This window comes from Nycticebus coucang, chromosome X, assembly GCF_027406575.1.
Source record: "Nycticebus coucang isolate mNycCou1 chromosome X, mNycCou1.pri, whole genome shotgun sequence".
NCBI classification, from domain to species: domain Eukaryota; kingdom Metazoa; phylum Chordata; class Mammalia; order Primates; family Lorisidae; genus Nycticebus; species Nycticebus coucang.
Window position 1 is genome coordinate 20,834,938 of NC_069804.1, and position 22,906 is coordinate 20,857,843.

Consider the following 22,906-nt stretch of genomic DNA (forward strand, 5'->3'; position numbering starts at 1 on the left):
AGCTGTGATGCCAAAAAGAAAAATCCCAGTGTATTGTTTATATGAACACAGAGTAAAGATGAGATAAATGTAAAATTAATGGCATAAACCATGAATTTATGTAATAGTAACACCTTTACCTTTTATTTTTAAAAGACTTTGCTTTTTAGCTAGGCGTAGTCGCTCATGCCTGTAATTCTTTTTTTTTTTTTTTTTTTGCGGTTTTTGGCCAGGGCTAGGTTTGAACCCGCCACCTCCGGCATATGGGGCCAGCACCCTACTCCTTTGAGCCACAGGCACCGCCTGTGCCTGTGATTCTAACACTCTGGGAGGCCAAGGCAGGTGGATTTCTTGAGCTCAGGAGTTCAAGACCAGACTGAGCAAGACTGAGAGACCCCAACTCTACTAAAAAATAGAAACAGCCAGGCATTGTGATGGGCACCTGAAGTCCCAACTGCTCAGGAGGCTGAGGCAAGAGGATCACTTGAGCCCAAGGGTTTGAGGTTGCTGGGAGCTATGATGCCGGGGCACTCTATCCCAGGCTGACAGAGTGAGACTCTGTCTAAAAAAAAAAAAAAGAAAGGTTTTTTTTTAAAGCAGTTTTAAGTCCACAGCAACTTTGAGAAGAAGTTTCCCATGTACTACCAGCCTCCACACATGTATAGCCTCCCTCATTATCAACATCTAATACCAGAGCCGTTCATTTGTTATAATTGATGAGGCTACCTGGGTACATCATTATCACCCAGAGTCCATAGTTCGTTTTGTTTTTTTTTTTCATTAATATGAAATCATAGCTGTGTACATCAATGCAATCATGGGGCACCATACACTGGTTTAATAAATAGTTTGACACCTTTTCATCACACTGGTTAACATTGCCTTCCTGGCATTTTCTTAGTTATTGTGTTAAGACAATTATAGTCTATATTTACTAAGTTTCACATGTACCCTTGTAAGATGCACCGCAGGTGTACAGAGTCCATAGTTTATATTAGGGGTCACTCTTGGTGGTGTAGGACCATGAATATTCGTAGATTTGACTACCCCCCAATTTTTATATATCAAAAACTAAAAGTGGCTCGGCACCTGTAGCTCAGTGGTTAGGGCACTGGCCACATACACTGGAGCTGGTGGGTTTAAACCCCTCCAGGGCAGGCCTGGTGAACAACAGTGACAGCAGTAACAAAAAAAAAATAGCCGGGGGTTGTGGTGGGCGCCTGTAGTCCTAGCTACTTGGGAGGCTGAGGCAAGAGAATTGCTTAGCCTAAGAGTTTGAGGTTGTTGTGAGCTGTGACGCCATGGCACTCTACCAGGAGTGATACAGTGAGACTGTGTCTGAATAAAAACAAACAAAACTAAAAGCAAAATAAAATTAAAAGGCAAACAAACTGGGCAGTACATTTGTATGTCTGAAGACTGATCCTGGTATTTGAAGTGATCAGTTTTGGAAAAAATGAATACTTGTCTTGGTGCTCAGCAGCTAAGGCGCCAGCCACATACACTGGAGCTGGTGGGTACAAACCCAGCCCGGGCCTGCTGAACAACAATGACAACTACAACCTCCATCACCCCCCAAAAAATAGCTGGGAATTGTGGCAGGCGCCTGTAGTCCCAGCTACTTGGGAGGCTGAGGCAAGAGAACTGGTTAAGCCCGAGAGTTAGAGGTTGCTGAGCTGTGAGTGATGCCATGGCACTCTATGGAGGGCGACATAGTGAGACTCTGTCTCAAAAAAAAAAAAAAATACTTTAGGAGAAAAAAAATGTCAAGACACTAGGCAACTCATAGAAGACCAAAAATTGGTTAGAGGGCGGTGCCTGTGGCTCAGTGAGTAGGGCACTGGCCCCATGTACTGAGGGTGGTGGGTTCAAACCTGGCCCTGGCCAAACTGCAACAAAAAAATAGCCAGACGTTGTGGCAGGCACCACAAGAGCTTGAGGTTGCTGTGTGCTGTGATGCCACGCACTCTATTGAGGGTGATGAAATGAGACTCTGTCTCTAAAAAAAAAAGAAGTAGGGGGAAAGTTCAGCTTTACTAATAATCAAAGAAATGTAAATCAGATTGTAGATCTGAATAGAATGTGCTTGCCCCAGGTTATAAAAGGATCTGCTTTTGGAGACCAGTTTGATAATATATGTCAAAATCCCTTAAATTTTGTGTAATAATAGAATTTGTAACCTCTCTATGAGGCAAAATGTTATGCATTGGACACAGGTTTTTTTCATTTGATTCTCAAAATTACCCTTTTATCCAAATACGGTCATTTCCATTTTAATGATGAGAAAATTGAAGTATTAGGGAGATAATGCCAACTTCCTCAAGGTCATTTTGCTAGTTAGTGATAGAGCCAGGACCTTGAACCCGAGAAACGTGTCTTCTAAGCCTGATCCCTTAACAACTATGCCCCTCTAAGAATTTATCCCCCCAAAAAATATTTGGGTGTATGTGCCCAGATATCTATCACATTATTTATAAGAGCAGAAATTTTTAAAACAAATGCCCAACAGTCCGTCCCATAAAATATAGCATACCTGTTAGAAATCATTTTGAACCAGAAAATACTCCTGGCACAAGGTCTGTGATTGTGTTTAGTGGAAAGGCAGGTTTCAAAACTATATCTATAATGAAAGTGTAATTTTTAAAAATACATGTACATGAAAAGACTAGAAGGACAACATGTCAAAACACTGAGAATGTTTTCTGGGGGTTAGGGAACAGGATTTATGAGCTTCTCTTTTCCTTTCAGTTTCCGATTTTTCTGCTTTCAACATATTTTATAATGAATATAAAATAATAATTAATAAAAGAAAGCCAGATGCAGTGATTCATGCCTGTTATCTTAGCACTCTGGGAGGCTGAGGAAGGAGGATTGCTTGAGCTCAAGAGTTTGAGACCAGCCTAAGCAAGAGCAAAACCCTGTCTCGACTAAAAGTAGAAAAATTAGCTAGTTGTAGGGGTGCATGCCTATAATCCCAGCTACTCAGGAGACTGAGGCAGGAGGATTGTTTGAGCGCAGGAGTTTGAGGTTGCAGTGAGCTGTAATGCCACTTCACTCTAACTGGGGTGACAAAGACTCTGTCTAAACAATGACCCCCGCAAAAAAAAAAAAAAACGTAACTTGTGAGTGTTTATCGTAAGAGAAGACTCTTGCCTAGCTAAAAAAAATGTGCTATTCTGCTCTTACCATACTAAACTATGTATGCAGTGATATATACGTTCATAACATGTCTGTTCCAAATGCCTTAATTTCTTCATTAAATTTCAATTTTAATATAATATTCATATATCTCTTTGATACTATTTTTCTGACCAATGTAATGGAAGAACTTACGTAATAGAGGGAATGAAGGATATTACATTCCCACATCAAGCAGGCACTTTATTACACTAGTTTTTTTTTTTTTTTGTAGAGACAGAGTCTCACTTTATGGCCCTTGGTAGAGTGCTGTGGCCTCGCACAGCTCACAGCAACCTCCAACTCCTGGGCTTAAGCGATTCTCTTGCCTCAGCCTCCCGAGTAGCTGGGACTACAGGCGCCCGCCACAACGCCCGGCTATTTTTTGGTTGCAGTTTGGCCAGGGCCGGGTTTGAACCTGCCACCCTCGGTATATGGGGCCGGCGCCTTACCGACTGAGCCACAGGCGCCGCCCTATTACACTAGTTTTCAACTAGTTACACTATTCTCTTGTACTTGAGAATATTAAAATGAAACTCACTGATTGGGGAAGGTGGTCCCCATTAATTAGCATAAGTACTTGGACTTTGCAATACCAATTCGCAGGAAGGACTAAACATTTTAACAAGAATTTCCAAATTGGGCATTCAGCCTTTGAGGGTGGATCAACTGCTGCCTCTTTCACTGTCACTCTGCATTCCCTGGCACTTTGCTGGGCTCCCTCATTCTTTCCCTTAGCGATGGCTTCAGAGAGCTAAATATTCAACTTTCTAATGGGCAGTATTTCCTATTTTTCTTTAGATTGTTCTGGACTAACTGCCTAGTTTGAAAAACTAGTGTTTTTGCTTTTTATTATGATAGAAACGAACAAGTTTACAGAGTGAACATCATATATTTTGGTGCCCAAGTGGGGCTCCCCTGCACCCCCACTGATAATTACTGCTATATTGTGTCTATGAACAGGTTCCTGGTATAAATTTACCCGTCAATCAACTGACCTATTTCTTCGCTGCAGTTCTCATTAGTGGTGTTGTACATGAAATTGGACATGGGATAGCAGCTATTAGGTAACAATATTTATCTTATTCTTTCTACTAAATGCAAAGAAGCTTTTCATTTAGGAATTTATTACTGAAACCTGCTACATCTGATACTACATTTTATACTTAAACTATTTTTCTTTCTGTGGATACTGCCCAGTGCATAGCCCCTCATTTATTACTTTTAAGTAGCTTCTCTTTTATAGAGAAAAATAACATGTTAGTGAAAATGCTTAATTAACAACGTGCATACCTGTAATCTGCATTTTTCTATCCTTTCCCTGCATGGTTAGAGCCAAATGGTGCTTCAAGTTTTTTCATCCAATTCTGAAAGCTAATCTTTTTATTCATCATTGGATCAGAATGATAACCACTGTACTCCAAACCCTCTCACCTTAGTACTTTCTTAAGTTTATCAGCTGAAATAATTTCCTGCTTCTGCTCATGTCCTCTGCTGGCTAGAGCAAGAACATGGAAAGCATTGGGTTCAACAAATATCACAGGCTATCTAGAAACCAAATGTAAGATAAGAAGAGGAAGAGACTTGGGACCTGCTTTGAGTATCATGTCCTCTTTTTGGCTTTGACTACCCAAATTCATCTGTGTAATTATACCTGAGCATTTAAAAGCCCACCTAACTTATAAAATCATGATAGGGAAAGGACGCATTGCAACTCCCCTGCTATTCTGCCTGATAATTACCGCCATAATCAGCAAGCATCTGATGGGAATGTGTTTTATCCTTTGGGTTTGTGGACCAGAGAAAAGGTTAAGAACCACTGTTTTAGTGAAGATTTAATCACTTCTTATTACTTTCCAGTTGCTTATGAACAAGAGTCTATTGACTGGCAATAAACCCTTGTCTTTACTGACCATATACTGTTAAACAGGTGTGCATACTAGTAGTTTAAAGGGGCAGCTACTTTTTTGAAATATCTTTCACCTTTGCTTCATTTTTAACTTTTCAGCCTTTAGGGTTTTACATTTAGAGACATCATTATTAACAGCTTAAAAATTTAAAATATGTTTGCAAAATAGTGGGTAATTGTTTTAAAAATCCTAACTGCCATGAAAAAGTGAATTGTACCATTGTCTTATATATTTAGTATTGAGTAACAGTACAAAATATATTTAGGTGATGCTTTTTTTTTTAAGAATAGCTATTTGGTCTTATGAGATTATTAAATGTACACTTTTAGAAAATGAAGTGATAAAAAATAGTTCTCTGAAGGACAATTTGAGCATTATACATTTTTAAATGTATTTATTTTAACATTAGCTCAATAAGAATACACTTAAATAAATCTCTGTCATTATTTATAATTGCTAAGACAAGTATGTGGTGGTTCATGCCTATAATCCTAGCACTCTGGGAGGCCGAGACAGGCGGATTGCTTGAGCTTAGGAATTCAAGACCAGCCTGAGCAAGAGTAAGACCCCTTCGCTACTAAAAATAGAAAAACTGAGGCAAGCAGATTGCTTGAGCCCAAGACTTGGAGGTTGCTGTGAGCTATGATGACAAAATGGCACTCTACCCGGGGTGACAACTTGAGACCCTGTCTCAAAAAAATATATATGTGTGTGTGTGTGTGTGTGTATTTAGATAATTTATTTGAATTATATATTTTCCAGTGTTACCTGAAAATAATTCAAAGTAAGCCATAAAAATCTTCTTCATTTAGTTTCTCATAGTATTAACTATTTTTTATATGTGACTCATATTAATTATTTGCTCAGAATATTGGTTTCTAAAAATTTTGAAGTTATAAAACTACTTCGGAATACCCTATTTTACAAAATTGAATTTCATAAATAATGAAATCCATACACTATTATAAAATTATGATTATATATACATACATAGTATAGATAAAATTTTTGGCTGTCTACAAAGACTTTAAAGCAAGAATTTGAATTACAGTGAGATATTTAAGATTATATACATTATTAACTTGACAAATACAATAGCATTAGTAAATTCCTTTCTCTTATGTGATTTCTTAGGGAGCAAGTTCGATTTAATGGCTTTGGGATTTTTCTCTTCATTATTTATCCTGGAGCATTTGTTGATCTGTTCACCACTCATTTGCAACTCATATCACCAGTCCAGCAGCTAAGGATATTTTGTGCAGGTAACAGACTTTTTTTTTTTTTAATGTTCATCTGTGGTTTGGGTTTTGGTTTTTCTATGGTTAGTGTTTTTATGGAAAGTACATCACAAGTGACAATATCATATCTTTTGGTTAATAAATTCAGTTTATAAGACATCCTCAAAAGTGTATAGTAAATTTACATTCCAGTTTCTTCTTTAAAAGGCACTATAAACAAAATAAGTTATTAAAATTTTCTTAAGGGGGCAGCGCCTGTGGCTCAGTGGGTAGGGTGCTGGCCCCATATACCGAGGGCGGCAGGTTCAAACCTGGCCCAGGCCAAACTGCAACAAAAAAAATAGCCAGGTGTTGTGGCAGGCACCTGTGGTCCCAGCTACTTGGGAGAGTGAGGCAAGAGAATCGCCTAAGCCCAGGAGTTCGAGGTTACTGTGAGCTGTGACACCACAGCAGTCTACCAAGGGCGATAAAGTGAGACTCTGTCTCTTAAAAAAAAAAAAAAAATTCATAAGGAAAACTTCATTTTTACTGATGCGAAGAAATGGCCACAACCTGAAACCACACACTATAAAGAATATCACCTCAGCTGAAATTAGCATCAAACCAAGGGATAACACAAAGAATTAACCAAGAGATAACTTGAAAGAATTCAGGAATGGAAAAGAGATGACAGTGAAAATGGGTGGTGAACTCTAGCTCTGTCAGAGTTCAATTAGAGAAACAAAATCACTAAAGTATATTGCTATGTAGGGAAGAAAGTCTGGGAAACATAGTACCATCTTAGCTAAATTGACACAAGACAAATTGATCACAACCTTGCATCTCTTTAAATAGAATAATCAAGGCTAGGCAAGTGTAGAGTTAGAATTCTTGAATTGACTTATGAATTTAATAGAACTAACAAAAAAAATTGGATGTGGGAAAAGTAAAAACAGAAAGTCTAAGTACTAATTTCTTCAACTTCATAGTGGAGAGTCTGCCTGAAGCTGACAAAACAAGAAATAGAGGCTTGAGAGTATCACTTAAGATTATACATGTAAATACTACAAGATCTAAAACCACACATAAACCTTTCAAGTTATCAGAGTGAAAGCATGAAACACAGACCAAAGAAAACAGACCTTATATCAAAAGATAAACTAAGTGTGACAAACTGAAGACCAAAACATTTCTTTTGCCAATAAATACAAATTAGCTGGGGCCGCGTGCCTAGAGTCCCATTTACTCTGGAGGCTGAAGTGGGAGGAGCACTTGAGCCTAGGAGTTCTGGTCTGTAGTGTGCTATGATGATCAGGTATCTGCACTAAGTTTGGCATCAATATGGTAACCTCTTGGGACCAAGGGACCACTAGGTTTCCTAAAGTGGGGTAAACCAACCCAAGTCAGAAACTTGAGCAAGTTAAAACACCAGTGCTGATCAACAGTGGGATCACACCTGAATAGCCCCTGCGCTACAGCCTGTAAAACATAATGAGACTCTGTCTCTTATTAAAAAACTATACACACATATGATATAAGCTTACCTATTAAAAGAAAAACATCTTTACTCTGGATTAAAAACATCGAAACTTTATGATTGTATCAAAGAAATCCGTCTAAAAAATTACTCAAAAATACTGAAAATAAAACGATGACCAGAACATAACCATGCAAATGTGAACAGAAAATAAGACCAAAAACATTGTTAGGCTCGGCACCTGTACCTCAAGCAGCTAGGGTGCCAGCCACATACACCAGAGCTGGTGGGTTCGAATCCAGCCCGGGCCTGCCAAACAACAACGACAACTACAACCAAAAAATAGGTGGGTGTTGTGGCAGGCGCCTGTAGTCCCAGCTACTTGGGAGGCTGAGGCAAGAGAATTGCTTAAGCCCAAGAGTTGGAGGTTGCTATGAGCTGTGGCACCACGGCACTCTACCCCAGGGCCACAGCTTGAGACTTCAGACTCTATCTCAAATAGTAAATAAATAAAGCATTGTTAGACATAAGGGGCCACTAAATAATAGGAAGAAATGTAATGTATAATGAAAAGTATAATAGTTGTGAACCTAACTATATCAAATAGCAAACCATCAAAATACAAAACAAAAATGGAAAAAGTACAAAGAGAAACATAAACGTAATAAACACTCATCTCTTAACACATGGCAGATAAGTATAAAAAAGTAAGTCTGGGTGGTGCCTGTGGCTCAAAGGAGTGGGGTGCCAGCCCCATATGCTGGAGGTGGCGGGTTCAAACCCAACCCTGGCCAAAAAAAAAACTGCAAAAAAAAAAAAAAAAAAAAAGTAAGGCTATGAAGCTCTAATTAGGGTAAAAATAGATATGCCAAACTCTATACCATGGACACAGAAGACAGTTTCTTTTCAACTGTCCTAGAATTTATAAATTTGACTGTGTATCAGTCCACAAAGCCTCAATAAATTCTCAAGGTAAGGGAGGAACCCAACTACAAACTACCTAAAATTTAGAAATTTATCTTAATCACATCTTGGATCAATTTAACTCAAAACCATAATTTCAGTGTATGTATAAATCATGATAATGGAAATGAGTTTACTGATATAATATGTAAAGTTTTGCCAAAACTAAAATTCACTGCCTAAGGCAGTTGTTATGCAATTAGAATTGGAAATAAATCAGTTAGCATTCAACTTAAGAAGTGAGAAAAGAACTATAACATAGTTAAGAAATGAATTAATTAATATGGGTATAGGCAAAAAATAATAAGTTAGAAAACATAAAAATAGAACCAGTAAATTCAAGAGTTCCTTGAAGAAAAGATTAAACAATAGGAGAGAGCATCTACAGACAGAATTAGCAGTCAGATGACAACTAATACAGAGAAAATTAAAACAATTTTAAGTGTTCTTTGTTCATATCTGCAAAAATATTTCTGGATAAGTATAAGAAAATAAAACAACTGAAATTAATACCAGAGGAGATAGAAAATAGTTGAAATACACTAATAATTACAATGGGAGAAATGAAGAAAGTTGATGAAGAATGCCCCTAAAAATTTCATAGGTGAAAATCTTTCAGATCTTGAACGTACTTTTCTTTTTAATTCCAATTTAGTATGTTTAGCAGATCACATAGAGAAGGAAACTTAAGATTTTTCTGCCTTTTTTTTTTTTTTGTAGAGACAGAGTCTCACTTTATGGCCCTCGGTAGAGTGCCGTGGCGTCACACAGTTCACAGCAATCTCCAACTCCTGGGCTGAAGCGATTCTCTTGCCACAGCCTCCCGAGTAGCTGGGACTACAGGCGCCCGCCACAACGCCCAGCTATTTTTTGGTTTGCAGTTCAGCTGGGGCCGGGTTTGAACCCGCCACTCTCGGTATATGGGGCCGGTGCCTTACCGACTGAGCCACAGGCGCCGCCCAAGATTTTTCTTTTTTAAAGCCAACATTTACCAAACTACTCAGGAGGCTGAGAAAAAAATAAAGCCAACAGAACATTGATAAAACATCTGGTAAAACACAAAAACAACCTACTAGACACATGGCTTATCTCAAGAATGCAAAGATGGTTCTACATTAGGAAATTTATTTGAATGACATTAGGGGAAAAGATTCCTCATCTCAGAAGATACTGAGAGAATAATTTAACAAAATTCAACGTCCATTCGCCTTTTAAAAATTCTTAGTAAAAAAGTAGGAATGGTGGATACCTCACAGTGGTATAATACTTAGAAGTATTCCTATTAAAGGACAAAACAAGCAAACCCGCTATCAACTATTACTGATATTAAATGTTCCTGTATCTTAGTACAATTAAAGAGGTGGGGAGTATAAATATTAGAAAGGAACAAGCTTTTTTTATTTTTGTGCAGATACTGTCTTGTGGAGGGAGGGTAGAAGACAAGAAAATAAATAAAACACAGAAAAAAATCATTAAAGAGCATGGTTACTAAATTAATATTCAATAAACAATACCTATCTGGGCAGGGACATGGAAGAGTTAACGAGAGCATGAAGTCTGCGCATGAGCATGAAGTCTGCACATGCGCATGAGCACGAAGTCACGCATGAAGTCCACGCATGCGCATGGAGTCTGCGCATGAGCACAAGGGGCTGGGCGTGGCCTCGCACCTGGTCGACCGGTGGAAGCCTTGGGTTCTCACGCACGCGTGCACGTGACGCCCAGCGGCACCTGCGTCTCCCGCTTTAACGGACTGCTTTCCTTTGGTACTGGTGCTTTCTTCTGGCCCTCTCCTCTCTCTGGAGCCCACACCTTTCTGTGGGGCTCGTGCCTCCTTCCCTCAGCCTTTTATTTTTCCCACGGCCTTCCGGTCACCTAACGGCAGCCGAGTAGCAAAGACCACCACAGAGCTCTCGGCCATGGCCTCAGACGAGGCTCTCTACATCTCCACAGAAAACCTGGACATTACCCCGGATGTGGAGCTGGACCAGATCTCTATGGATACCATTCCCGTAGAGACTATGTCCTTAGATGCCTTCGAGGAGTACGAAGATCTCAGTGGCAGTTGGATCTATGGAGGCCACAACCACCCGCCTCTGATAGGGCTGCAGCCACTTATCCTTAACAACGGGGACCCTGATCAAGACTTGATCATGGTGCAGACACAAGAAGAAGTGGTGGGCTGCTATGACTCTGACAACCCACAGGCCAACGACTTCGAGGACCAAATGGTCATCCCGCTTGGGGGTGAAGATAACTACTTCCAACAGACCCTTGCTTCTTTGACAGCCTCTGCATCAACATCAAAACCAACCCGGAACAGGAAGTGCAGCAAGAAGGCCAGTAGCAAGAGTCAAACCATCACACAGGCCAAGCTGAGAGGCAGCAGCTCCGACATGGGCACCTGTAAGAAGTGGGAGCAGAAGCCGGTCCAGATCAAAACCCTGGAGGGTGAGTTCTCTGTTACCATGTGGTCTCCTACTGATCAAAAAGACGAAGAGGCAGGGACTGAAAGACAAACCGAAAATTCATCTCCTGATTATTCCGAGTACATGACTGGGAAGAAACTTCCTCCTGAGGGCATACCTGGCATGGACCTCTCCGATCCCAAACAATTGGCACAATTTGCTAAAATGAAGCCCAGAAAGCCCAAGGAAGATGTTCCCAGAACAGTACCTTGCCCTCATAAAGGCTGCGCCAAGATGTTCCGAGATAACTCCTCGATGAGAAAACACATGCACACCCATGGCCCCAGAGTCCATGTTTGCGCTGAATGCGGCAAAGCTTTTGTGGAAAGCTCAAAATTAAAACGACATCAGCTAGTTCACACTGGAGAGAAGCCGTTTCAGTGTACATTTGAAGGCTGCGGAAAACGCTTTTCCCTGGACTTTAATCTGCGCACTCATGTGCGAATCCATACGGGAGATAGGCCCTACGTCTGCCCCTTCGATGCTTGCAGTAAGAAGTTTGCGCAGTCGACTAATCTGAAGTCGCACATCCTAACTCACGCCAAGAACAAAAACGGCCAGTGAAAAGAGAGAAGACCCTTCTCAACTCGGGAAGTATATGCCAGCAGTTGCGGTTGAAAATAAATTTGCATCTTCTTTGTGTGTTGTTTCTAGAAAAGAGTTTTTAAAAATGAATAATACATATTTAAGGTTCACATTTTGATGGAATAGTAAAAATAAAATTTTTAAACAGTAAGTCTTTGTATAAGATAATGCTAAGATGTTCTATCTTGCTTTCTAGCAGTGTTTTTGTCAAGTTTGGTCCCAACAGGAGAATAATTTCTGAACTTTACATCAAGAGACAGTTCTTTATATCACTATGTTAAAAATGGGACTTTCTCATAGTCTTAGAAATATTAAATTCACTTATTTAAGTAATTTAAATTGTATTTTCTAAATGTTTGTTTCTACTTCTAGTAATATACTTAGTAATTTGATGTATGGTTTTTCGGGGGGGGGTGATAACTGCAAAACATTTTCTTTAAAAGTACGAAGTTATATGCATACATGAAGTATTTTTCTGCTAAAAAGTAACAGGGTTTTTTTGCTGTCTTAACATGAAGTATTTTTCTGCTAAAAAAGTTACACAGGTTTTTGCTATCTTAACATGACCTAGTCTGCTAAAAATGTTACACAGGTTTTTGCTATCTTAACATAACATTTTCTGCTAAAATAAATTACACAGGTTTTATTTGCTGTCTTAACTTTGGTTTTGTTCTTGCATGTTAACATTATGCATAACTATCTTTTGGCTGTATTCATTATATAGTATTGAATATTGGATGACTTAAAACTATTACTTTAAACCTATTTTAGTCATTGTATTGTCCTCAAAATACTACCAAGTGCTATTTTTTAAATCTTTGCCTTTTCAGGTAGAATAGTCTGAGTCTGCTAAAATAAGTTACACAGATTTTATTTGCTGTCTTAACTTTGGTTGTGTTCTTGGATGTTAACATTTTGCATAACTATCTTTTGGCTGTATTCATTATATAGTATTGAATATTGGATGACTTAAAACTATTACTTTAAACCTATTTTAGTCATTGTATTGTCCTCAAAATACTACCAAGTGCTTTTTTTAAATCTTTGCCTTTCCAGGTAGAATAGTCTGAGTTGTAGGCTATGTTGTACATCTACTGACTTTAATATTTGCTATGTACATTTTATGTAATGCAAAAAGCAAAAATAAAATATGTTCTAAAGAAAGAAAAAATGCAGTTTGCCTATATACATAGAACAGCTAGAAAATGAAGGAAAGCGGGAGAGTGCTACTGGCATCTTGTGGGTGGAGGTCAGGAATACTGCTGAACATCCTTCAATGCACAGGATAGTTCCCCAAAACAGAATTATCTAGCCAAAATGCCAATACTGCCCCTATTAAGAAGCTGTGCTCTAGAGGCGTACAGTACTTATAAACAAATTACTAATGGACAAGTTTGTTTCCTTGTGTTTTTTTGTTTGTTATGTTTTGTTTTTTGTTGTTCAGAGTCCCATCCTATGCCCTGAGCAGAGTGCAGTGGCATCATAGCTCACTGCAACCTCAGACTCGGGCTGTGAGCATCCTGTTGCCTCAGCCTCTGAAAGCCACTGGGATTACAGGCGCTTGCCCTGGCACCTGGCTGGGTTTTTCTTTTTCTTTTTCTTTTTTTTTTTTTTTTTTTTATGAGTTGGGGTCTCATTCTTGCTCAGACAAGTCTCAAACTCCTGAGCTCAAGCAGTTCTCCCGCCTCAGCCTCCCACAGTGGTAGGATTACAGGCGTGAGCCACCATGCCTGGTGGACAAGTTTGGATGAAGGAAACATGTGCTCCACCACCCTCATTACCACTTAGCTGTAATGGGCAGATGCAGAGTATATGTATGATACAAGTTGCATGTCTGACAAGAAAGAGGTGACTACCCAAGAAGTCAAGGATTTGGTGCTGCTGTGTGTCCCCACCTATGTTCATTTGTTCATACTTTGTTTCTATGACTAGCAACTGGTCAGTTTGGGAAGATTTATAGTAGTACTTGAAATTATTTAACCCAGAGTAAATTTTAGTGCATCAAAGGATGGGGGAGGGTGTTTATTTTAATTTTATTAAGGAAGTTATGAGAGTAGAACCAGAAAATACAGGTAAGCATCTTTTATAATCTTAAAGTGGAAAAGACAATACAAAGCCATTAGAATTTAATTTTACACTCTGGGAGGCTGAGGAGCGTGGAGTGCCTGAGCTCACAGGTTCGAGACCAACCTGAGCCAGAGTGAGACCCTTCCTCTAAAAATAGCCAGGCGTTGTGGTGGGTACCTGTAATCATAGCTACTTGGGAGGCTGAGGCAAGAGAATTGCTTGAGCCCCGAGAGTTTGAGGTTGCTGTGAGCTGTGACGACACAGCACTCTACTGAGTGCAACAAAGTTAGACTCTGTCTAAAAAAAAAAAAAAGTTAATTTTAGTGCACATATTTTTGAACAATTCCATTTCTAGGTGATTTTCCAAATACTTGCTGATGCATAACAATATAAGTAAAACTGTTTATTGCACCATTGTATGAAAATGTTGTAACAGTCCAGGCTCAGTGACTCGCCTATAATCCCAGCACTCTGAGAGGCTGAGGCAGGTGGATTGCTTGAGCTCAAGAGTTTGAGACCAGTCTGAGCAATACTGAGACCTCGTCTCCACTAAAAATAGAAAAACTAGCCAGGCATTGTGGCAGGTGCCTGTAGTCACAGCTACTAGGGAGGCTGAGAAAAGAGGATCCATCACTTGAACCCAAGAATTTGAGGTTGTTGTGAGCTACGGCACTCTAGCTTGGGGCAGCAGAGTGAGACTGTCTCAAAAAATAAAAAATGAAGTTTAAAAAAAGGTTAAAATAGCCTCAATGATCATTAGTAGGAAACCTTATAAATTGATATGTTAATAAAAATAGATTACTTTGTAATAGATATAAGATACAGGATAGAAATAAATGTGCAGGTATAAAATAGTTGTCTATTTTAAATTGTACACGAACTTTATGGCCACCCTGTATATAAAAGCAAAATATAGTATAAATAATGTGATACCATTAGTGTTTTTGAATGATTTATCTGTATATGATAGAAAAGATCATTTACTCATTAAGTCCTAGCCCAGAACTTGCTCTGGTTATGTCTAAAATTTAACAACTTAGAATACTTTTTTTAAAAAGTGGGTCAGGCACAGCAGCTCATACCTGCAGTCCTAGCATTCTGGGAGCCCAAGGTGGGTGGATCGCCTGAGCTCAAGAGTTCGAGACTAGCCTGAGCAAGAGTGAGACCCTATCCCTACTAAAATTAGAAAAACTAGCCGGGTGTTGTAGTGGGCACCTGTTCGAGGTTGCTGTGAGCTGTGACACCACAGCACTTTACCCAGGACAACAGAATGAGACTGTCTTAAAACAAAAGAAGAACATTTTACAATCTGAATATGGTACATTAAACATGTATTAAGCTAAGTGTATGGTTGTTCTATAGGTGAAAATAACTGGCTTAAACCCTCATGAAACATTCCAAATGTAAGTAGTTCAGCATTGATATAATTCTGTAATTTGGGAGACTTGGGCTATTTCTGCATTAGCTCTGCCATTCCCAACATGCATCTTCTATGCCAAGAACTCAAAAGTCCAGCTTCATCATAGCTACATTTCAGCCCATAGGGTAGGGCTCGCCCTATCACTTCACTCACATCCTAGTGCTAGTAATGGCTACCACCCATGATAAAAACTGCAGTAGAAAAGGGAAGATTAGGTATGAGGGGAGGGGCTACCCAATGGTGTGAATAACATCTGGCTCTGGAGGGTAAGGGCGGGGAGCTCTAATAGTAGTAGTTGCTGGTTTCTATGGCCAATTTGATGCTGCCAACCTACAGCTTCTGAAGGAAGAATTGGGAAGAGATGCACACAATTGGTTCTGGTAAGCTGATAAAAGCAGGCTCCAGCCCACCTCTGACTTCATATAACCATCTCTACCATAAGATAAGATATAAGATGTTAAGAAAAAAAAGTCTAAAAATTATAAAACTAGGCTGGGCATGGTGGATCATGCCTGTAATCCCTGTACTTGGGAGGCCCAGGTAGGCAGATTGCTTGAGTTCAGGAGTTCGAGACCAGCCTGAGCAAAAGTGAGGCCCCCATCTCTAAAAATAGCCAGGGCGCTGTGGTGGGCACCTATAGTCCCAGCTACTTGGGACGCTGAGACCAGAGAATCACTTGAGCCCAAGAATTTGAGGTTGCTGTGAGCTATGATGCCACAGTACTCTACCAAGGGCAACATAGTGAGACTCTGTCTCAAAAAATAAAATAAAAATGATAAAACTATGTCTTGAAAGACCTTCTTGTATGTTTATGTGTATATATCCAAATACACACCAAGTGTCACAACCTATACACATCACACATACTCTTCAGTTACTGAAATGATGCCATTTATTTAATGGATAATCATCTTAAAAATCCTTTAAAACTATCCTTAAATACTATTCTTTTTTTTTTTTTTTTTTTTTTTCAGTTTTTGACCAGGGCTGTGTCTGAACCTGCCACCTCTGGTATATGGGGTTGGTGCCCTACTCCTTGAGCCACAGGCACTGCCCTTAAATACTATTCTTAAATATTCTTACATTATTAGAAAAATTGCTGGTTTGTATTCTTGAAGAAATGATTACATATGTATATATACTCATATATATACATGCTGGTGTGGATAGAGAAAATCTGGATGGATTAACAGAAAATGATAACAGTAGATTTACTTTAAGTTGTGGGGCTGCTAGTTGAGAAGTGGCATTTAGGAAAGATGACTTTTTATTACTTTCTCCTATACATTTGAATTTTTTATACTCAGCATGTATTTTCGAGGAATTATCAAACTTACAACTGGCTGGCATAAATAAAAACAGCATTTTTAAAATTTAAGAAGGATTTTTAAAAATTTAAGTATGGAACCACAGTTCCATAAAAACAAATTTTATCTTACCTATTTAAAGGGATTTTTAGCAACAAAGAGAAATTTTTTAAAGCAATCTACTCTTCACTTGGGATCAGATAGTAGGTTACTTAATCTCCCTTCTAAACATTCTTTATTCCCTAATTCAAAATGTAACCGTCTTCGTTTTCAATGTGCTCAGGAAGTACCTCGGCTTATCTTTCTTCCCCCCTAAATTTTAGACAGATGGTTACTGGCTTTTCCTTTTCAAAATAAGTATGTGTTTCATCACTTAAGAAATAGCTACTACACATACCACTCTTTAAAAGAAGCATTATAAAACTAGATATAAGGCTCAGAGCCTGTAGCTCAGCGGCTAGGGTGCCGGCCACATAGACCAGGGCTGGCAGGTTCGAACCCAGCCTGGGCCTGCCAAACAACAATAACAACTACAACAAAAAAATAGCTGGGCGTTGTGGCAGGCGCCTGTAGTCCCAGCTACTCGGGAGGCTGAGGCAAGAGAATCGCTTAAGCCCAGGAGTTGGAGGTTGATGGTGGCTGTGACACCACTGCACTCTACTGAGGGCAACATAGAGTCTGTCTCAAAAAAAAATCTGGCGGTGCCTGTAGCTTAGTGGGTAGGGCGCCAGCCACATACACCAAGGCAGGCAGATTCAAACCTGGTCAGGGCTTGCTAAACAGTGACAACAGCAACAAAAAAATAGCCGGAAGTTGTGGCAGGTACCTGTAGTCTTGCTACTCGGTAGGCTGAGGCAAGAGAATCACTTAAAGCCCAAGAGTTTGAGGTTGCTGTGAGCCGTGACGCCACAGCACTCTACTGAGGGTGACAGGCGACATAGTGAGACTCTGTCTCAAAAAAAAAGAAAAAATTAAACAATCTCTTGGCCAGAGGCAATGGCTCACACCTGTAATCCTAATGCTCTGGGAGGCCAAGGTGAATGGGTTGCTTGAGCTCAGGAGTTTGAGACAAGCCTGAGCAAGAGTGAGACCCTATCCCTAAAAAACAGCCAAGCACTGTGGTGATCACCTGTAGTCCCAGTAACTCTGAAGGCTGAGGCAAGAGGATAGCTTGAGCCCAAGAGTTTGAGTCGCTGTGAGCTATGAGGCTATGGCACTCTGAGGGCTATAAAATAAAACTATCTCAAAAAAAAAAATCTCTTTTTCCAAGCCATTTGGGTTTCCCTACTCCAATTCAACAAGAATGTTGTTTTTATTTCATCTTAACTTTCCTTGAATGTATTTGAGGTTTCTTCGAAAAATCACAAGCATGTTTAAGTTGATGGTGTAGTCATGCATGGTAGCTCACACCTGTAATTCTAGCACTCTGGGATGCTGAGGTGGGAGGATTCCTTGAGCTCAGAAGTTCGAGTCCAGCCTGAGCAAGAGCGATACCCCAGCTCTACTAAAAACAGAAAACTATCTGGGCATGGTGGTGGGCCCCTGTAGTCCCAGCTGCTCAGGAGGCTGAAGCAAGAGGATGGCTTGAGCCCCGGAGTTTGAGGTTGCTGTGAGCTATAACTCCACGACACTCTACCCAGGATGACAAAGTAAGACTGTCTCAAATAAATAAATAAATGGTACATACATTTCCTGGAAAGAAGGTATAGTTAGTAGAAGTTATTAGTTCTATCAGTAATAAATCATAATAGCATATGGTCTTACTCATGTGCTATTAACATGTTCATTTTAGATTTCAGTATGTGAAGTGAAAGTGGCCTCTAAACTGAATATCTGTCTGTTATACTAATAAGTAGCTCTCTCTGCTTCACAGCTTCTCCTGGTTATTTATTAATGTATCAAGTCCAGCTACCTATATCATTCCTGCCTCGGGTTGAGCGTATTGCTTCTTTTCTGTCTTTTCAGGTATCTGGCATAATTTTGTCCTTGCGCTCTTGGGTATTTTAGCTCTCATTCTTCTCCCAGTAATTCTCTTGCCATTTTACTACACTGGAGTCGGCGTGCTGATCACTGAAGTTGCTGAGGTAAGTAATGGATTAACTGAGACATTCTTTCATCAGATGTTGTTACATAACACTTAGCATTTAATGTCAGGAACTTTTTTTCCAGATCTCCTTACAGACAGAATGCTCAGTTTCTTCTGAAGAAATTACTGTAATCCTTTCAAATCTAACAAATAGTCTTGTGAAATACATTGGCTGTTTTTAAAGATCATGAAAATTGGTTTAGTTCTGATTTACAAAGATAGTATCAAAATTTTCTACCTGTAGTTTGTTAATAAAATGCATCATTTACCTTAACTGTTTATTTTTTATCTCTGCTTTTGAGTCAAATGTCTTTATTCCTAAGAAGTAAGGATGAAACCTAGGCTAACGCAGCCAGGACATTTCACAGGAGTCTAAGTTAATATCTTCAACTCTGTATTTCATTCCCTTAGATAGTAACTGCTATGATAACATCTTATCATCTATGTAGACATTGGGAAAAGGAAAATTACCTTTGTGAGCAATTGGCTTACATAGTCTTCGTGCTGGTGGTATTGTCTGCATATATGGGACTGTGTTTATGTAAGGATTTGTCCTATGGTTTTATCCACCGAGCATATGGGAAAGTGAAGGTAGTCTAATGAGTGTTTTCACAAAAAAAGAAAAATTAATTAGCAATTGCGGAAAAGGCTTTGTCATTTTAATCTTAATAGTCATTAAGTGAATTTTTTTTCAATTGTGAAAAATTCAAAATCTTGGAGAATAAGGAAAAGCAATTATAATTTGGAGTTTTATTTTGTTAATTTTCTAGGACTGTTTGTCTTGGATTCAAAGCAGGATTATCTTCTGAATTCAAAATATTCTACTTAATAACACAGGGTCTTTAAGTAGTATTTGCTCCAATTAATCATAATTTATCTTTATACATTATCTGATTGGTTTTACCCTCTTCCTAAGGATTCACCTGCCATTGGACCCAGAGGCCTTTTTGTAGGAGACCTTGTCACCCATCTACAGGATTGTCCTGTTACTAATGTGCAAGATTGGAATGAATGTCTAGATACCATCGCCTATGAGCCCCAAATTGGTTACTGTATAAGTGCATCAACCTTACAGCAGTTAAGCTTCCCAGTTAGAGGTGTGTATATTTCATCATTTTAATATAATACCTCAAACACCAGTACCTGCCATTCACTAATCCTTAAACCATGTCTATGTATTTATTTTGTTCTAATCTTTCTAAAGCAAATCAGTAAAGTAAATAGGTCCAAAGTAATAGATAGTCTTCTTAGTAAGTTGGATACCAATATGTGTGTTTCCTTTATTATATATTATTGTTGAACTTCTAACCATTTTCGTATCATACTTGACTTTCAGTACACTAGTATCCAATTTTTTCTGCTTCAGAAAAACTTTAAATCAGCATTCAAGCGCAACCATAACCAATTAACTACATTCCAATAATTAAATATCCTAATATAATATTACCTTTATGTGTATATATAGATACATAATACAGTAGAACCTCCATAGTAGACCACCTCCCCACATTGACCACCTCCTTACATTGACCTAACTTTCATAGACCACATATATACCACATGTACCTAGTAGTACAGTAGGCCCAGTTCTTTATGTTGACCACCTTATTGCAGTCCCTTTGGTGGTCAACTTACAGAGGTTCTACTGTACTATTTTAATCTATGCTTCTATAATTTAAAAAGATTAATATAAGTAATAAGAAGCAATTGTCAAAACAGATAAACAACTGATTAGTTATCAACCAAATAGATGAAGCATAAGGATTCTGTATAAATATATTGTTAGCTAACACAGACATGCAATAAAGAAAGATTAAAAGAAATAAAAGCAACTAACTAAGCAAACACAAACCCCACCTGAGATTTTTAGAAAAGATTCCCTTACTTCTTCTGGCTGAAATATATTTATACTTAAACAGTTTTAGTAATAACTCTGTAGGTGGTGGCATGTCTGAAGCTAGTTGGGGTAGTTATTTTATGTAGTAGATATCTAGAGGATGTTATCTTAGTTTCTGAAAATAAATCTGTAAAGTCAGATATGTTGCTCTGTACAGTAGGTGATAGGACTGAAACAAGTTTTTTTCTCTGAACTAGTTAAACTTGAGTTCTTTCAGCTTTGAAAAATCAGCCTTCCATCTCTTTATACAACATTATGGGGGGCCAGATGCAGTGATTCATGCCTGTTATCCTAGCACTCTGGGAGGCTGAGGAGGGTGGATTGCTTGAGCTCAGAAATTTAAGACCAGCCTGAGCAAGAGTGAGACCCTATCTCTACTAAAAATAGAAAAACTGAGGCGGGAGAATCACTTGAGCCCAGGAGTTCGAGATTGCTGTGAGCTATGATGACACCATGGCACTCTACCCAAGGTGACAGAGTGAGACTCTGCCTCAAAAATAAATAAATATTAAAAGATAAATAAAGTTATGGGGGTCCCAATTATTCAGAGTATTGAAAAATACAAATTATGCTCACAGACTATCTTTAGATCAAGAAATGCCATAGATACTTGTCCATATCTACTGGTGTACGGAAATAATTAATAATCAAGAGGGTGGCGCCTGTGGCTCAAGGAGTAGGGCGCCTGTCCCATATGCCGGAGGTAGTGGGTTCAAACCCAGCCACAGCCAAAAACCACAAAAAAAAAAAATAATAATAATAATAATAATAATAATCAAGAATAATTTTACTAAAGTTTTTCTTTTTTTTTTTTTTGCAGTTTTGGCCGGGGCTGGGCTTGAACCTGCCACCCACAGTATATGGGGCCGGCGCCTTACTCCTTCAGCCATAGGTGCCACCCATTACTAAAATATTACGTACAAGTACAATACAAGGCAAAGTAGTAAGAACTGACTTTTAAAAATTTCTTTCATGGCTCAGCGCTTGTAGCACAGTGATTATGGCACCCACCCACTGTTTAGCTGGCCCGAGGCTGGTGGGTTCGAACCCAGCCTGGGCCAGCTAAACAGTGACAACTGCAACAAAAAAATAGCTGGGCATCGTGGCAGGTGCCTGTAAGTCCCAGCTACTTGGGAGGCTGAGGCAAGAGAATTGCTTGAGCCCAAGAGTTTGAGGTTGCTGTGAGCTGTTACATTATGGCACTCTACTGAGGGTGACATAATGAAACTCTGTCTCAAAAAAAAAAAAAAAAGTGGAGGTCTTTAAGTTTTAGGCTATAGAGTTAGACTTTATTTGGGAACAGTACAGAGTCTTTGGAAGTTTTCAAGTAGATATATTACATTCTTAGGAGGCTTTTAATATGTAGGACAAGTTTGCATATGATAGCTAGATGGGGAGCAAACAGACTTGTTATGGGTCTGTTCAAATGGGTCAGGTGAGAAGGAATTAGTCTGTACCCACATAGAAATAGATAAAGAGAAAATTAATGAGGAGGTAGAAATTGATGGGACTTTGCAACTGATCAAAGAGAACACTGCAGGTTTTAGCGTAGATTGACTTAAACAAACATTCCTAAACAAGTTTTTGCCTTATCCTTTACTATTAGGGCTGATGAGTGATTATAGGCATGGATTTTTCTGTGTCATTAGTTGCTTACAGTTTGCTTTAATAATCGCTTCTCGGCCTTTTGGCTAAGATCAAGTGCAGTCTGCTTTAATGTTTTAAATATTGTCACCCAAAATAAAATACCCATTTAGTTATAAGAAAACAAAACAAGCCAGGCGTGATGGCTCACACCTGTAATCTAGCACTCTGGGAGGCCAAGGTAGGTGGATTGCTTGAGCTCAGGAGTTCAAGACCAGCCTAAGCAAGAATGAGACCCCATCTCTACTAAAAATAGAAAAATGGGCATAGTGGTGCTCACCTATAGTCCCAGCTACTCCACAGCCTGAGGCAAGAAGATTGCTCAAGCCCAAGAGTTTGAGGTTGCTGTGAACTATGATGCCCTGGGACTCTACCCTAAAAAAAAAAAAAAAAAAGAGAGAGAGAGAGAGAGAGAAAGAAAGGAAGGAAGGAGGAAGGGAAGAAAGGAAGGAAAAAAATTACCCACATAGCTAGCTTAGTGCAGGGGAAAAATTAACTTATCAGTTTAGTTTGGTTCTTCAGTATGTATTGGCCAAGGAGAAAGAGCAGTGGTATATGGCTAGGGGAGATCCAGTATAACTAATACAAGATGTCTTCCTCAAATAATATAGTAAAACGAACAACTATTAAAAAACAAGCAAAATTTGGCTGAAATACAAAACTCTTGTAAAATCACATTGCATGTCAACTAACATTTTCATGCTAAATG

At 39.0% G+C, this 22,906-nt stretch overlaps 2 protein-coding genes across 2 annotated transcripts in view; both read left to right on the forward strand.

Moving 5' to 3' along the window:
• The window catches only part of MBTPS2 (membrane bound transcription factor peptidase, site 2), a 53,452-nt gene that overhangs the window by 16,058 nt on the left and 14,488 nt on the right, over positions 1-22,906 (forward strand). The window contains exons 4-7 of the mRNA XM_053580120.1: positions 4,120-4,223; positions 6,201-6,328; positions 18,536-18,654; positions 19,573-19,753. Coding sequence (XP_053436095.1) covers positions 4,120-4,223; positions 6,201-6,328; positions 18,536-18,654; positions 19,573-19,753 — 532 coding nt within the window. The remainder of the gene's footprint in view (positions 1-4,119; positions 4,224-6,200; positions 6,329-18,535; positions 18,655-19,572; positions 19,754-22,906) is intronic.
• Positions 10,191-12,930, forward strand: YY2 (YY2 transcription factor). Its single transcript, XM_053580121.1, has one exon. It carries the CDS (start codon positions 10,643-10,645, stop codon positions 11,753-11,755), a length of 1,113 nt encoding a protein of 370 aa, XP_053436096.1. The 5' UTR covers positions 10,191-10,642; the 3' UTR covers positions 11,756-12,930.

Coding starts and splice junctions, on each gene's coding strand:
- YY2 (XM_053580121.1), top strand. CDS start 10,643: ATGGCCTCAGACGAGGCTCTCTACATCTCCACAGAAAACCTGGACATT.